The sequence below is a fragment of the Apus apus genome, chromosome 11 (genome assembly GCF_020740795.1).
Source record: "Apus apus isolate bApuApu2 chromosome 11, bApuApu2.pri.cur, whole genome shotgun sequence".
Taxonomy (NCBI): domain Eukaryota; kingdom Metazoa; phylum Chordata; class Aves; order Apodiformes; family Apodidae; genus Apus; species Apus apus.
In genome coordinates this window covers 1,062,850-1,076,551 of record NC_067292.1, presented here as the reverse complement: position 1 = coordinate 1,076,551, position 13,702 = coordinate 1,062,850, and the positions used below count along the sequence as shown (strand labels likewise).

Below are 13,702 nucleotides of genomic sequence, written 5' to 3'. Positions count from 1 at the left end.
TCCGGTTCCGCCGGTTCCGCTTCCGAGTCCCCGCGTGCGCGATGCGGCCGCTCACCGAGGCGGAGACGCGGGCGGTGTTCGAGAAGCTCGGGCGATAGTGAGCGGGCTGGGAACGGGCACGGCCGTGGGGCCCGAGGAGGGGGGACGGGAACCGGAGGGAACCGGGCACGGGGGTGGGGAGAACCTGGAGCCGGGGGGGGGAAACCGGGGTCGGAGAGGTGCTGGGGACCGGGGGGCACTGGGCGTGGGGTGGGAGAGGAGAGCGGGAGAGATCGGGACGAGGAGACGTGCCCGCGGGTGGGGAAGGGAGAGGGAGGAGCCGGGGGAGGGGGGAGCAGGGACAGCGGGTCCGGGGCTGGGGGGTCCGGGGAGCGGGACCGGGGGTGGGAGCGCCCGGAGACCAGAGGACACGAGGTCCGGGCTCACGGGTCTGTTCCCGCAGCATCGGCGAGAACATCCAGCTGCTGGTGGACCGGCCTGATGGCACCTACTGCTTCCGCTTGCACCGCGACCGCGTCTACTACCTGAGGTGAGCAGGGACCGGCGGGCGCAGCCACCCGCGCGGGGCCGCGGGGCCGGGAGCCGCTCACCTTTGCTTCCCCTACAGCGAGAAGCTGCTGAAGGTGGCAGCCAGCATCCCCCGGGAGAGCCTGGTGTCTCTGGGCACCTGCTTCGGGAAGTTCACCAAGTCGCAGAAGTTCCGGCTCAGCGTCACGGCCCTGGACTTTCTCGCCCCCTACGCCAAGGTGGGACTGAGCATCCCCCAGCCCCTCCCCGGCCCCCCCAGCCCCTCACTGCCCCGGGCCTCTCTTGCAGTACAAGGTGTGGGTGAAGCCCGGCTCCGAGCAGTCCTTCCTCTACGGCAACCACGTCCTGAAGTCAGGCCTGGGCCGCATCACGGAGAACACGGCGCAGTACCAGGGCGTGGTGGTGTTCTCCATGGCCGACGTCCCGCTGGTGAGCGCCCTGCGCAGCCCCTGCGCTATCCAGGGCTGGGGATAAGGTGGGGTGGGAACTCTCTCTCACCTCCCCTCCATTCCCCCCAGGGCTTTGGGGTGGCTGCCAAGTCCACACAAGAGTGCCGGAAGGTGGACCCCATGGCCATCGTGGTGTTCCACCAGGCTGACGTTGGGGAATACGTGCGGAATGAGGACACGCTGACCTAAGGGAACCCCAGTGCTCTGGAGACATGAGCATTCCTGGACAGAATGGACCTTGTCCTGCACCCTCAGTGCAGCAGCAGCACAGGGAGCTGCAGAGAGCCTACCCCAAGCAGGATGGGGGGCTGGGAGCTGCTGACACAGAGCCTGACACCCTGGGGGGTGCTTCCAAGGCAAGGAGGGGCTGCCCCTGTGCCCACCCTGCCCTCACATAAAGCCTGTTCTTTCTCCAACAGTGCCTTTGTCTGGTGCAGAGCCCTGAGGCAAGAACCCTCATGCCTGGCACCTCACTGGGGTGTGATGCTGAAGGGAGGAGACACCAGTTCATTTTGGGAAATGAGGCCAGGGGAGGCTGGAAGACCAGGGCTGAGCTGTTGGAGGCTCAGAGCTGAGCTCCAGTGGACAGGGCAGGCAGCTGCCTGGGAGGCAGGACAGGCTGTGCTGGGGCTCCCAGAGGCTGGGGGGCAGGCAGGAGGCTACAACCACTCCCTGAGCATGTGCTGGGCTTCCTTTATTGAGGGTCTGGCAGAAAAAGGCCATTGAGATATGAAAGAGGGGCAGGGATATCACAAACCCACCCAGCACACAAAGCTCAGGTGATCTCATCACACTTTTCTTCTGTTGGGATGATTTCTGCCAAGGCACAGCTAGAGCTGGAGGCAGGAGGGGGCAGACTCGCCTTCCTCCTCCAGGCAGGATCCAGCCTTTCCTCCTGCTCTGGGACAGAGCAGAGCAGCTCTGCCTGTGGCACTTCTAGCACTTCTGCCTGCTGGGGGTTTGCACGTTGAAGAGGCGCTTCAAGAAGTAGAGCTGCAGGACCCCAGAGAGGACAATGAGGCAGCTCTGAGCCATCGACCACCAGTTGACGTAGTTGTAGTTGGACTCCAGCAGGAAGGAGTCAGCCCCTTTCCGCATCCGGGCGAAGTTGTAGAACCGCCACATGTGGAAGATGTGGAGCTGCAGCTTGTGGATGCTGACCTGTGGGAGGGAGGGGAGCTGGGCAGAGCCCAGGGCTGGCAGAACTGCCCCCTCGGTTCAGCACCAAGTGCAGCTGCAGCTCAGCCACCAGCAAACACCCTTCTCAGCTCCCTAGGGAGGACATGCCTGTCCCTACCATGATGGAGCACCCTGGGGCCACCTTGACACTCACCCCAATTGCCTCCAAGGTGTCATTCAGCTCTTTCTTCTCTTCTGGCTGCTTCTTTTCCACATTGAAGCCTTCGTAGTAGACGCCGAAGTTGAGATAAACCTGCATGAAGCCAAAGTGGTTGTGCTGGTTGTCCAGGCACAGCTGATAGAAACCTGTGGAGAGACATGGGGACAGCTGTTCCCTGAGATGAGCTGCTGCCAAGCAGACCCAGCCCCAGGTTTTGGGAAGCACTGGCTGCTTGGGCAGGCTCAGAGCTGCAGCTCCTGCCTGCAGCTGGCAGAGAGGCTGGGCAGGACCTGTCTCCTTGGTGAGGAAGTCGATCTGTCCTCGCACATGCTGGGAAACACCAAGTCTGAAGCCATTGGGGTCACTGGCCGTGACCAGGATGTCCCTGTTGTTGCCAATCCCCGTTGCCCGCTGGACCTGGAGGCAGGAAACACAAAGGGCATTCGTGGGCCTGACTCTATACCTGGGGAATGGATGGTAGCCTAGAACTATTGTGTGCAGGGCAGGGACCCAGGGGGGTTGGTCTGGGGTCTGTAGGGAGCTGCCCCCTTTGTTCCTGTGAGCTGAGGCTACTGGAGAATTCAGGACAGAGAGGTGCTGAGCCCAGGGCTGAGCTGTGTTCCAGGGGGGCTGCTCTGCCCAGCACAGAACAGGGGGGGAAGCTACCAGTGCCAGGTACAGCCATGGCTGGTCTCTCCTTCAACCAGCCTTGTGTAAACAGGAGATCAAAAGGCTGCAGATTTCCCTGTGGGAAGGGAATAGAGCATGGGGGCAAGCAGATAGGGCTGTGCCCAAGACCTTCACATGTTCCAGCCATGGCTTTGAGGGCTGTGTGACAGCCTCCAGCCACCCAGGGAAGGGCAGAGCCCCCCACAGTGCCAGGACACCCCACAGCTCCCTGCAAGGGAGCTCCTTGTACCTGGAGCTCTCAACACCACTTTGTTTTAAAATAGGAACTTAAAAAAAAAAAAATTAATGGGATTGATGATGGAAATTACCTAAAAAAAACAACAAAAACCACACAGTCCCCGAGATGAAGCATCCTAGTGACCAACCATTCCATCTTGACCAAGGACCTTCTGGGTCTGGAGTTTGGCCAGCACATAGTTCCTTGGGGGACCCTTCCCCCATAAGCCAGGTCGCAGGATCAAGGTGAGGGATCACCCACCTCTGAGGAGGCAGCTGGTACCAGCGACCACACAGGACTGACCCAGCTCTGCATCCCCAGACCCTCTGCAGCTTCCAGCAGGTGTCCCCCAGCACCCACCTCATAGCTGAAGAAGAAGTTGCCACTCTGGTGGGCAAACTGCCAGAAGCATTCCACAGCACCGGCTGGGATCACCACAGCAAAGTCATAGCGATCCGCCCCGCGGAAGAGGGGCTCCTGGCTGGAGCTGCTCAGGGGCTCAGTCTTGGGGCAGCCAGCAGGGCTCAGGAGCAGCAGGAGCACCAGCAGCAGCATCCTGCTTCCCAGGCTTCAGTGCTGCCTCCTGCCAGGGCAGGAGCCAGGACCAAGGTGGTGGGATAATCATTAACTGCCCCACAGCAGCGCTCACAGCGCCAGGCTGTGTTAGAAGCGCAGCACCAGCTCCACCAGGTGAGCTCAGTGTGGAGCAGGAGCCACTCCAGCTCCTCCAGGTTGGAGCTCTCCCAGCTCAGCCCTTCAGCATGAAGGGCTTGGCCCTGCCTGGACACACACACATTCATCCAGGGCTGCTCCTGTCCACCCCAGGGAAAGGGTTTTCCAAGCAGGAGGGGAGAGAAAGGTGCAGGCACAGCCAAGTGACAGGGAAGCTCATTCCAGCAGCTGCCTCTGAAGGACACTGGGAAAGCAGGTGTTTCCAAACAGAATTCTCCCCAACCCAAGCTCTGTGAGAACACAGCCAAGAGGCTGCTTTTAGAAAATGCCCCCAAGACCTCCCCTGACCTTTGACTGCAACAGAAACTAGTCCAGAAACTTCTGCCTTATGCCCATGGTGAAATGGCATCACCTTGTACCTCCAGACATTGTCCCACCCCAACTGGCTGCCAACACAGCACCCACACCCCAGGGGGCAAAGGGGAAACCCCACATTCCCAGCATGGTGTATGCCCCAAATTGCTGCATTTCCACCTGCAAGGCAGAGGTTCACACTTACTACAACTCTCAATAGCCAACAAGAAAGGAACTTTATTGTACAGAAGAAAGCTTGGACACGGAGCCTGGCTTTGGGACCTGGAGGCAGGGAACAGGCAGCACCCTCAGAGCTCACAGGGGCTGAACACAGGGGGACCTTAGCAGAAGTGCCCCTAAGACGCAACCAAACTCAGCAAACACTGCAACTTTGAACACAGGGATAACCAATATTTTAAGTACTGAAACAAAATAAAATCATGTTTTTAAAGCCTCAGAAGCTGGGAGGGAGAAATTCCCACTCACAGACCAGCCACTGGCAAAGCAGAAATACAAATAAAAACCAAGTGAACTAAAGTCAAAGCAGATCAGCTCACCTACATCTTCCTCCTCAGCCTCCCGGGGGGGGCTCTGTGCTGCTCTCTCTACCACAGGGGTCTGAGTGCAAACACACCAAACAAACAACTCACAGTTCAGACCAGTAAAACACAAACATATCCTCCCCAACAGGATTATCCTGCCATTCTGCAGCCTCTGAGCAGAGCAAACCGTCACTTCCACAGCCCACCGGGCTGCAGGTGGAAAAGCAAATCCCAATCCAGGCCATTTCCGAGCATGTATCAGGCTGTGTGGCTCCTGCCACCTACAGGCGACTGAAACCTCATGGCTGCACCTGAGACAAGGCTCCTCAGTCCCCAGCACACATCAGGGGTGAGCACAGCAGCCTCCCTGCTGCTACTGCTCCAGTCCAGCTTTCCAAAGGAAAAAAAGGTTTTCCCACTGAAGGTCTCATGACTTTACTGGATTCCCAGCTTTTTCATGGTCCGCCAGCGATCCTTGATCATCACGGGCGTGCGGTTCTGGAAGGGGTACTTCAGGCAGATGGATTTCCAGCGCCCTTCGCCAAACTTCTTCACGCCGTCTTTGATCCACTCGCTCTCCTGTACAGTCCATTTCTGCAAAAGAGCAGGGAAGCAGCATTCCATGAGCATCCAGGGAAGAGAACTGCAGGGGAGGCTGCAGCTCCTTCCTAGTTACCTTCCCTGTGTCCTCCATGCTCGGTGCAGGGCAGGACAGCAGAGCAGCCATCAGCACCTCACCCCACACTCACCCCCTCACCACAGCTGAGCCCTCCTGATGGTTACAGGCAAGAGAAGTGCTCAGCTCCAGCACAAGCTCAGGAGTCACTCTGCTTCCCACAGCACAACACTCAGCATGAAAAGAGGAATCACCTTTGGAAGCAAAGGACTTGCTGCCTACAGCCCACCTAAGAGCCCACCAGTGCTAAAGAATAATCTGCAAGTTGGCACTGGCGAGGGGACACCTCCAATCTTGGAGTCAGTTCTGGGCCCCTCACCAAGAGGACACTGACAGGCTGGAGCGTGTCCAGAGAAGGACAATGAAGGGGTTGGAGCACAAGTCTGAGGAGGAGCAGCTGGGGAGCTGGGAGCGTTCAGGCTGGGGAAAAGGAGGCTGAGGGGAGACCTTCCAGCTCTGCAACTGCCTGAGAGGAGGTTGGAGCAAGGGGGATTGGTCTCTTTTCCCAAGGCAAAAGTGACAGAACAAGAGAAAACAGCCTCAAGTTGCACCAGCGGAGGTTTAAATTGGATCTTGGGAGCAATTTCTTTACCAAAAGAGTGGTCAGGCCCTGGCCCAGGCTGCCCAGGGCAGCAGTGGAGTCTCCATCCCAGATGTTAAAAAAATGTGAACATAACACTTTGGGACATGGTTTAGTTCAGATAGTGGTGGTGGGCTGATGGTTGGACTTGTTCTTAGAGGTCTTCTCCAACCTTAATGATTCTATGTTTTTAAGTTCTGGTCTGCAGGACCCCTGAATATTTGTACTGGAGGGAAAGCAAGCTAACTGAAGGAAGCAGGTATCAGGAGGAATGTGCTACGTGGTGCACAGCAGCACCGTGTGCGTGCCACACAGCTTCAGCCACCTGCCAGACTGGGCGGCTTCAATGCAGAAACTCCAGCCAGCTCTATGAAGACCTACACAACTTGGATCACACCTGGATACCAGGAGGACCAGCCTTGGGAAACAGCCCTTCTCAAGCCAGCCAAAGTACAGGGGCAGCTCACCCTGCCAGTGACCCATGGGCTGGGGACGATGTGGCCTGAGCAACCAGGTTCCCCCCTAACGTATTTCACATTGCTCCGTAGTTTGCTCTTCCATAGACACATCCCCATTTCAGGCCTTACCAGAAGGACTTAAGGGCTCCAACTTACCTGCTTCTTGGAACCAAAGACTGCAGAGGTGTGGCTGTTGTTCCCAAGCGATGCTGAAAAAGAAGATGAGAGGGTGACACTTCTCCACCATTCAGGAGGCACAGCCCTCAAGAGCCTGCCCGGGCTCAGCACTGAGCTGTGCTGACAACAAGCATCCAGACCCAGACAGGAAAACCAATTCCTTTATCTCTCCCTTTTCTGCAGCTGGAGCACACACAGCCTTTCTAATCCAAGCCCCAGTTGCTTTCTGGGAAAGTTTTCCAACAAGATCCCTGTTGTTTTAAACCAGGCAGTCAGGAACAGGGGCATCCATCCAGGATGTGGCTGCACTTCATGTCCAGGTTGGAATGAGCCTTCATTGTCTGCCTCTGCTCACCAGCTGGACTGGAAAATGGGGCTGGCTGAAAAGGCAAACTTGACCTTTATTTCATGGCCCTAGAGCAGGAGCAGGGAAGGAGCTGTATTCCCAGTATTCTCCTCCTGTGAGCTACATGTGGGTAGCCTGAAACTCAGCCAGGTTTTAGCCCATGTTTCAGGTCAGAGATACAATGAACGAGTCTCTCCAAGTCTGACAGCTACAGGTTTTCTTGGGCTTTTAGGATTTCTGGTTTCAAAATTCAGCTCCACAGAAGGCAGCAAGACACCCATGGCTAAGCCCCAAGACCAGGATTATCATCAAGGAATTCCTGCAACAGGGGGTCTGTTCTTACCCGCATCTGAGAAGAGCTCATCCTCATCAGTCCAACTGTCTTTTTCCTCTTGGCCGTATGAGCTGTTCCACCTTCCTTGCAAGGACCTGAAACAGGCAAGCATTTACTTTGGCTGGTGGCTGGGGAGAGTTTCAGGATGGAGGTACAGGGCTCCCTGGAGCACAGGGATGAGCACACAGGGCAGAGAAACACACCCACAGAGCCACAGATAAATGCACCACCAGCTCCTCCCCTCCTGGGGGACGGATCCTCAGGAGCTGGTCAGAAGGTACAATGTGCAACAGACACCAGCACACCTGGAGGGTTGTATTTTATACCCAGCATTTGCCAAACAAGTGACTGACTGGGTATTAACTGGACAACAAAGCATGTGCAGCAAACAGACACACAGCTGGGCTTCCCCTGCCTCCCTGTAGGGCACAAACTTGCCAACAGCTGAAGGCAGAAGCCTCCAGGTGTCCCAAGGAGCCTCTGGCTCTTACTGCTCCACTGCTGAGGCCAACCAAAGTGCAGGGGCCAATCCTTGTGGTCAGATGCCTCTCCTTGAGGTCAGATGCCTCAGGGCTATCACCTGCTCCCCAAGCACAAACCTACCAGATGAAATTCTGTTAAAATCAACTTCAAGAGGTTCACCCCTGACTCTCACATCCAATGCAACTGAAGATGTTTATGATTAAATAACTGTTCCCTACTTTAACTTGAAGCTGCACTGTTGAGCACCTGCCATGCACAGAAACATGTGAGAACCAGGTGCCAGCAGCAATGCAGAGGATCGGGTTTCCCAACAGATCCTGTTAGCACCACTAACAGCTCCAGGCCCCAGTAGAGTGGGAAGGCATCTCAGGTTCAGCACACGGCTCTGGAGGAGTGCACAGACCCTCATCCCATCCCCACAACATTCCCTGGCACCCTCAAAATAAACTCCAGACATATCCTGGGGACTGCAATGCCAGCTGCAACATACTACAGGAAAAACCAAAAGAGATCAAGAGTCACAGCCCACAGGAAATTTATTAACTAAAATTCTCAGATAGCTAAAGGAAGCAGAAAATTGTGGGGCTGGAAATCCCTTCTCAGAGTCATCTCTGATGATAAGCTAAGCCCTGAGCAAGGCACAGCAGCAGGGTGCTGCAGATGTCATGCCTGTTCACAGCGAGGTCAGCCACACATCTCTATCTGCAGCCCCTCTCCTGTCCTTCAGAGACAACCCATCTCCTGAGAGACACAGAGCACACCCAGGCCTCTACTGCCCACCCTTCCAAGCTAAACCTTGGTGTTCCTGACATTCTTAAGCCAGGAACCAAGGGAAATGGTGTTCTGGTTTTCTCTTCAAACACACCAAGCTCTCCTCAGTCCTCCCAGTTTCACTCCTGGGGATCCAGAACATGGCTGCCAGGCACCTTCACCAAGCAGAAGCGCAGCAGCTCAGGCATGTAAGCAGGAAGCTTTGTTACACCCCTGTTAGAGCCTCAGGAGATAAGAGTCTCCTATCAGTGTTAATTTTAGGGCTCTGCCAGTGAGCCTGCTTTGCTGTTTCCTTATAAACAGGAAAAAACCCTCACATGCCTCTGCCTGCAGTCACAAGGTGAAGCCACAAACTGAAGAAACAGCCAGATGGCTGCAACTGGCAGCTCCTTAACCAACAGAATCTTCAAGAACAAAGAGCTGAAGTGAGGTCAGTGCTGTTTCTCAAGAGGTGGAAAGAAGAGTTTTATCCGTTCCACCAGATGCACAAACAACTCCTTCCAGCTTCAAAGGAACATGGTTCACCTGTGACACACACACTGGAATCAGCCACCAATACTACCCAAGCACCTCTGACTCACTGCCAGCAGAAGCTGGATCATGTTCTCCTCTCCATGAAGCAACCAGGAAAACATAAGGACGAAAGGGCCTTTGCTTTGCCCAGTTCCACACAGGCTAGGGGAGAAGGATGGCCAATATACCCATCCCAAATTAAAGAGAGAGGTTTTGTAATTCTCACTACTGAGGTCAGCTGCAAGCCAAAGGACTGGGTGCAGATTAGAACATAGCACAAGAGATGGGCTTCATACTTGGCACTCTTAGCAGAAACAGGCTGGTCATGCAGATTCTGAACAGGTCTGGAAGCAGAGGATACAACTGGCTCCTGGGAAGAGTCTGGGATCTCACTCGACTCGGTGCACTGGCTGTCTTGCTCCATGACTAGTTTGCTTATGGTCAACAAGCGTTTGCCCTTATGGGATCTTTCAGGAGGGCCTGAGATCTCAGAATCTTGATACTCCTCTTCTCTCCGACTCTTGGTTCTGTGGGATACAGAAGGAGACAGTTGCTTGGGGAAAGAAAAGTCTGTTTCGTCCAGTTTGGTGAAGAGCTCATCAGAATCCTGGGAGTCCGACAGGATCTTGAAAGCTTCTCTCAGGACAGAAATCCCGTAGGTGGTTACAGTTCCAGAGGGCTGCCTACAAAACAAACACAACTCAGCAGGCTGGAAAGATTTATCACAGCATCACAAACTGGCTTGGGTTGGATGGGAGCTTAAAGGTAACTTAGATCCATCCCCCTTCTATGGGCAGGGACACCTTTCACTAAACCAGGCTGCTCCAAGCCCCATCCAACCTGCCCTTCAACACTTCCAGGGATGGGGCAGCCACAGCTTCTCTGGACAACCTGGACCAGGCTCTCATTGCCCTCACACTAAAGAATTTCTTCCTTCTATCTCATCTAAATCTCTCTCTTCCAGTTTAGAGTCATTCCCCCCTATCCTATCACTACATGTTCTTGTAGGGCCACCAAGGTGGCTCCAAGTCACCAAGGTCAGGCTACAGTGTCACCTTCAGCAATGGGGTGCAAATCAAACCTATTGATAAGGGCCCTCCCAACCCTTCAGTCCACCACACCTCAAACCAAACCACCTGCACATGTCCCCGTGTCCCAGGCCTGACACTGAAGCCTCTGAGGCTGGCACTGGGGGAAGGTCAGAGGTGCCTGGAGAGACCAAACTACCCCTTGGAAGAGAACTGCTGCTTCACCCCAGCGCAGGGCCAGGCACCTCTGCTCACCCTTCCAGGTCCCTGAAGGACACTCCTGGGAGTTCTGCAGCTGCTGCTGCTTCTTCAAGTATTTCCATAGGCTCAGAACCATCTTCCAAGACATTATCTGCTGCTGCAATATGCTCGGGAGTGGCTGCTGGGTCAGTAGCTACTTCCATAGGCTGGGGAGCTGCTGGGGGGTGGTCTGCTCTTCCTGCAGGGCTGGGGGCTCCCTCGGGGTGTCGTGCTGTTGCTGCAGGGTCTTCTGCCCTTTCTTCAGGGTTGGCAGCTCCCCTGGGGTCTTGTGCTGCTTCTGCAGGCTCTGGGGCTCCTGCTGGGCCCTGGGCCCTTCCCAAGGGCTCTGGAGCTGCTGCCTGCTCTTTCAGCAGGCTCCCCCCTGCAGGCTCAGGAGTCATCACAGAATTTTTTGGTTCTCCGATGTGTTCTGAATTCAAAGTCTTTTTCATGATCTTGGACAGAGAAAGAGCACAGAACCATTATGGAGACAACTCCCCTGCTATCATCCAACTTTTCCCCTCCCAAACACATTGTAAGCTTCTACTTGCACCTCAATCACGCACAGAGCTCGTGTCTATCAATTAGAACTTGTTACATGGCTTGAAAAATGAGTTCAACTGTAAAAAAGTTTTAGGAATTGGCTCAATTTAAAGTATTTTGGCTTCAACCCATGACATTAGGCACCTAGAGCCTGACTCAGTCTGGCAGAGACAGCACAGAGAAGCCAAATTCTGTTCTTTCCTGGCCTTGTGGCAAAGTGTCAGCTCTCCCAAATCCACACTTCATGCCCCTTCCCACTGCCCCTACCAGGGCAGGACACCAGGGCAGGGATGGGACCCACCGTGAGCAGCTGTGGCTCCGAATCATCCATGTAGGCCTTCAGGAACTGGAACATGTTGTGCTGGAAGTTCTTGTAGGAGAAGTTTTTGACCATGGGATGAGAGAAATTCTTCTCCCGGATGAGAGTCAGCAACTCATTCTTGGTTTTCTAGGGAGGAGGGAGGAATGCTCTGCACAGGCACGCGGGAGGAAGCACCACCCTGAGGAGCCAGGCTCAGAGCCTTGCCCATCTGACATTCTCCAGGCCCAGCCAATTTACAGGAAAACAAGGTGGGAAAAGGCTGGAGGAGCAGGAGAGGTATCTTGTTTCTACAGCTCCCAGTTTTTGCCCCCTGGCCCCAGATACTCCACTGCCCACAGAGGGGGAACAGGACTCCTGCCTTGGGAACCAGCCCTTCCTGGGAACTCACACTCCTCACATGAGCCAGGGTCTGCCCAAGGCAGAGGAGGAAGGTTGGTACCTGGAAAGCTCATGAAGATCCATGAGGGCAGGCGAGTGACAGGGGGAGCTCCAACATCCTTTAGGAACACCCCTACTCCCCAGCACCCCACAGGACACCCCACAGCCCTTACCCAGGCACCCTGTGTCCCTGCAAACTCACCTGGCTCTTGGGCTCCTTCCCAATGTGCCTCTTGACAATTTTTGAAGCTTTATCAAGCTCTTTGTTTTTGATGCAGACAATAACAGCCTAGAGAAAACAAACACACACCAGCTTCTCTGCTGACACCGAACTGAGCAGGCTCTAGACCAGCTTTGGAAAAGCCTCTCCAGCAACTGAGCATGGCACAGGTCACAGCTGAGCACCAACTTCCAGGGAAACACCCTCTGAACTGACTGACAGAGCAGGACACACACTGAGGAGATGAGTTTTGTGTGCTAAGAACAATATTCTACATGTGAGGCAATTCCCACTGTCACTTACACAAGATCTTTCCAAGACAAAAGTTGAGCAAAGTATTTATTGGAAAAGGGCTTACAGCTTCCTTCACCATCTTCTGAACAGCCTCCATCGTCTTCTCAGCCACAGAGAATTCCCTCTGGATGAGCTCCAGGACACCAATGGCAGACTCCAGAGGGGTGAGCTCTGACTCTTTGTCAAAGGTGCAATCTGGAAGAGGACAGAGCTGGGGGCTGGTGAGGGGTTCACAGTCAGTCGCACCTCACAGGAAGGGGGCAACTGCATTGCCTCAGCTTTGCTACAAGCTCTGGGGCTACTGAGGATGAAATGAGAGGGACTGGCAGGCTGACTGCCAAGGGGCAAAGCCTCAGCACCTCCTCCAGGCACAGAATGCCACAGAAGCAGCACCGGACTGCAACAAACTGTTCCAGGGGAGCACTTCAGAAGGCATGGGGCTGAGCAGAGGTGCCAAGGCTGGTACGTTTGGACAGCAGGACAGCCCCGGGTTTGCCCACACTGCTCTAGGCTATGGCAGCACGACACAGACCTGAGCAGCCACCCCCTCTTGCCCCTCACCCTCAGGGGGAAGCTCCTACAGCTCGGCCCCGCTCTGTGCGGAAGCACAGCTCCCAGGAGCTGCAGGGACACCGAGCAGGGGACTCTGCAGCCCAGCGGGCTGTGAGCACAGCCGGGGGATTCCCCGGGGCTCTGCTGGGAGCGCTGGGGACCCACCGAGGTTCTCGCCTTCCTCAATCCGTGACAGGAGTTGCATGATGCGCAGCATCTGGGCCACCACGGGCTCCTTCTCCAGCGGCCGCACCAGCAGCGCTGCGGGACGAGGGGCAGGTTACGCGGGGGCAGCGCGGCCCAGCCCCGGCCCCGCTGCCCCCCGCCCCGCCCCGCCCGGGGCCCCGCGGGCCCGGCCTACCCTGCATGACGTCGCGGAGCTGCCGGAAGTCGCGGTTCCGCCCGCAGCGATAGGCGGCCACGGCCTGGTGGAAGTAGAACTGCAGGATCCAGCTGTTCACCCGCTCCTCGCGCAGGCCGCTCCGCGCCAGCCCCGCGTCCCGGCGGGGCCGCCCGCGCCGCGCCGCCATCCCGCCAGGAAGTGACGCGGGGCCGCGCGGGCGGAAAGAGCCGGCGCCCCGCCCCCCGGGGCTGCGGCTCCCGGCGTGCCCCGCGGCGCTGCCGGGCCGCGCTGGCGCCCCCTGGCGGGCGGGAGGAGGGAGGGCGGGAGGGGGGCAGGAGGGGCAGGAAGGGGCAGGAGGGGCAGGAAGGGGCAGGAGGGGGCAGGCAGGGGCAGGAGGGGCAGGAGGGGCAGGAAGGGGCAGGAGGGGGCAGGAGGGGCAGGAGGGGCAGGAAGGGGCAGGAGGGGCAGGAAGGGGCAGGAGGGGCAGGAGGGGCAGGAAGGGGCAGGAAGGGGCAGGAGGGGGGCAGGCAGGGGCAGGAGGGGCAGGAAGGGGCAGGAGGGGCAGGAAGGGGCAGGCAGGGGCAGGAGGGGCAGGAAGGGGCAGGAGGGGCAGGAAGGGGCAGGAAGGGGCAGGAAGGGGAAGAACCGTCCCT

General features: G+C 56.6%; 3 protein-coding genes across 4 annotated transcripts; 1 reads left to right on the top strand and 2 right to left on the bottom strand.

Annotated features, from left to right (window-relative positions):
- Positions 1–22: 22 nt before the first annotated feature.
- NIP7 (nucleolar pre-rRNA processing protein NIP7) lies at positions 23–1,393 on the top strand. Its single transcript, XM_051629458.1, has 5 exons — positions 23–97; positions 443–529; positions 608–746; positions 817–957; positions 1,047–1,393. The coding sequence occupies exons 1-5, from the start codon at positions 42–44 to the stop codon at positions 1,164–1,166; spliced, it is 543 nt and encodes a 180-aa protein (XP_051485418.1). The 5' UTR covers positions 23–41; the 3' UTR covers positions 1,167–1,393.
- A 482-nt stretch (positions 1,394–1,875) lies between these two features.
- TMED6 (transmembrane p24 trafficking protein 6) lies at positions 1,876–3,784 on the bottom strand. The gene is made up of 4 exons (XM_051629519.1): positions 3,584–3,784; positions 2,607–2,733; positions 2,311–2,462; positions 1,876–2,138 (listed from the first exon to the last, which is right to left on the bottom strand). The coding sequence occupies exons 1-4, from the start codon at positions 3,776–3,778 to the stop codon at positions 1,914–1,916; spliced, it is 699 nt and encodes a 232-aa protein (XP_051485479.1). The 5' UTR covers positions 3,779–3,784; the 3' UTR covers positions 1,876–1,913.
- Positions 3,785–4,462: 678 nt separating this feature from the next.
- Positions 4,463–13,250, bottom strand: TERF2 (telomeric repeat binding factor 2). Of its 2 annotated transcripts, none has more exons than XM_051629585.1 (10): positions 13,068–13,250; positions 12,872–12,967; positions 12,219–12,349; positions 11,843–11,929; positions 11,242–11,388; positions 10,413–10,852; positions 9,426–9,812; positions 7,372–7,457; positions 6,662–6,714; positions 4,463–5,385 (listed from the first exon to the last, which is right to left on the bottom strand). In XM_051629585.1, exons 1-10 carry the CDS (start codon positions 13,234–13,236, stop codon positions 5,227–5,229), a joined length of 1,755 nt encoding a protein of 584 aa, XP_051485545.1. In that variant the 5' UTR covers positions 13,237–13,250; the 3' UTR covers positions 4,463–5,226. The 2 variants fall into 2 exon arrangements, with proteins under 2 accessions (XP_051485545.1, XP_051485546.1); XM_051629586.1 differs by having other exon boundaries at positions 9,426–9,656.
- Between the last annotated feature and the right edge of the window lie 452 nt (positions 13,251–13,702).

What these genes read in the sequence shown, in the direction of transcription:
- NIP7 (XM_051629458.1), top strand. Translation starts at nt 42, where the DNA reads ATGCGGCCGCTCACCGAGGCGGAGACGCGGGCGGTGTTCGAGAAGCTC. An exon ending in TTCGAGAAGCTCGGGCGATA is followed by an intron (nt 98 to 442) that starts GTGAGCGGGCTG and finishes CTGTTCCCGCAG; the next exon opens with CATCGGCGAGAACATCCAGC. An exon ending in GACCGCGTCTACTACCTGAG is followed by an intron (nt 530 to 607) that starts GTGAGCAGGGAC and finishes CTTCCCCTACAG; the next exon opens with CGAGAAGCTGCTGAAGGTGG.
- TMED6 (XM_051629519.1), bottom strand. Translation starts at nt 3,778, where the DNA reads ATGCTGCTGCTGGTGCTCCTGCTGCTCCTGAGCCCTGCTGGCTGCCCC. An exon ending in ACTTCTTCTTCAGCTATGAG is followed by an intron (nt 2,734 to 3,583) that starts GTGGGTGCTGGG and finishes TCCTGCCTCCAG; the next exon opens with GTCCAGCGGGCAACGGGGAT. An exon ending in ACACCTTGGAGGCAATTGGG is followed by an intron (nt 2,139 to 2,310) that starts GTGAGTGTCAAG and finishes TCCCTCCCACAG; the next exon opens with GTCAGCATCCACAAGCTGCA.
- TERF2 (XM_051629585.1), bottom strand. Translation starts at nt 13,236, where the DNA reads ATGGCGGCGCGGCGCGGGCGGCCCCGCCGGGACGCGGGGCTGGCGCGG. An exon ending in GCTCCGCGACGTCATGCAGG is followed by an intron (nt 12,968 to 13,067) that starts GTAGGCCGGGCC and finishes CTCGTCCCGCAG; the next exon opens with CGCTGCTGGTGCGGCCGCTG. An exon ending in TGAGGAAGGCGAGAACCTCG is followed by an intron (nt 12,350 to 12,871) that starts GTGGGTCCCCAG and finishes GTCCTCTTCCAG; the next exon opens with ATTGCACCTTTGACAAAGAG.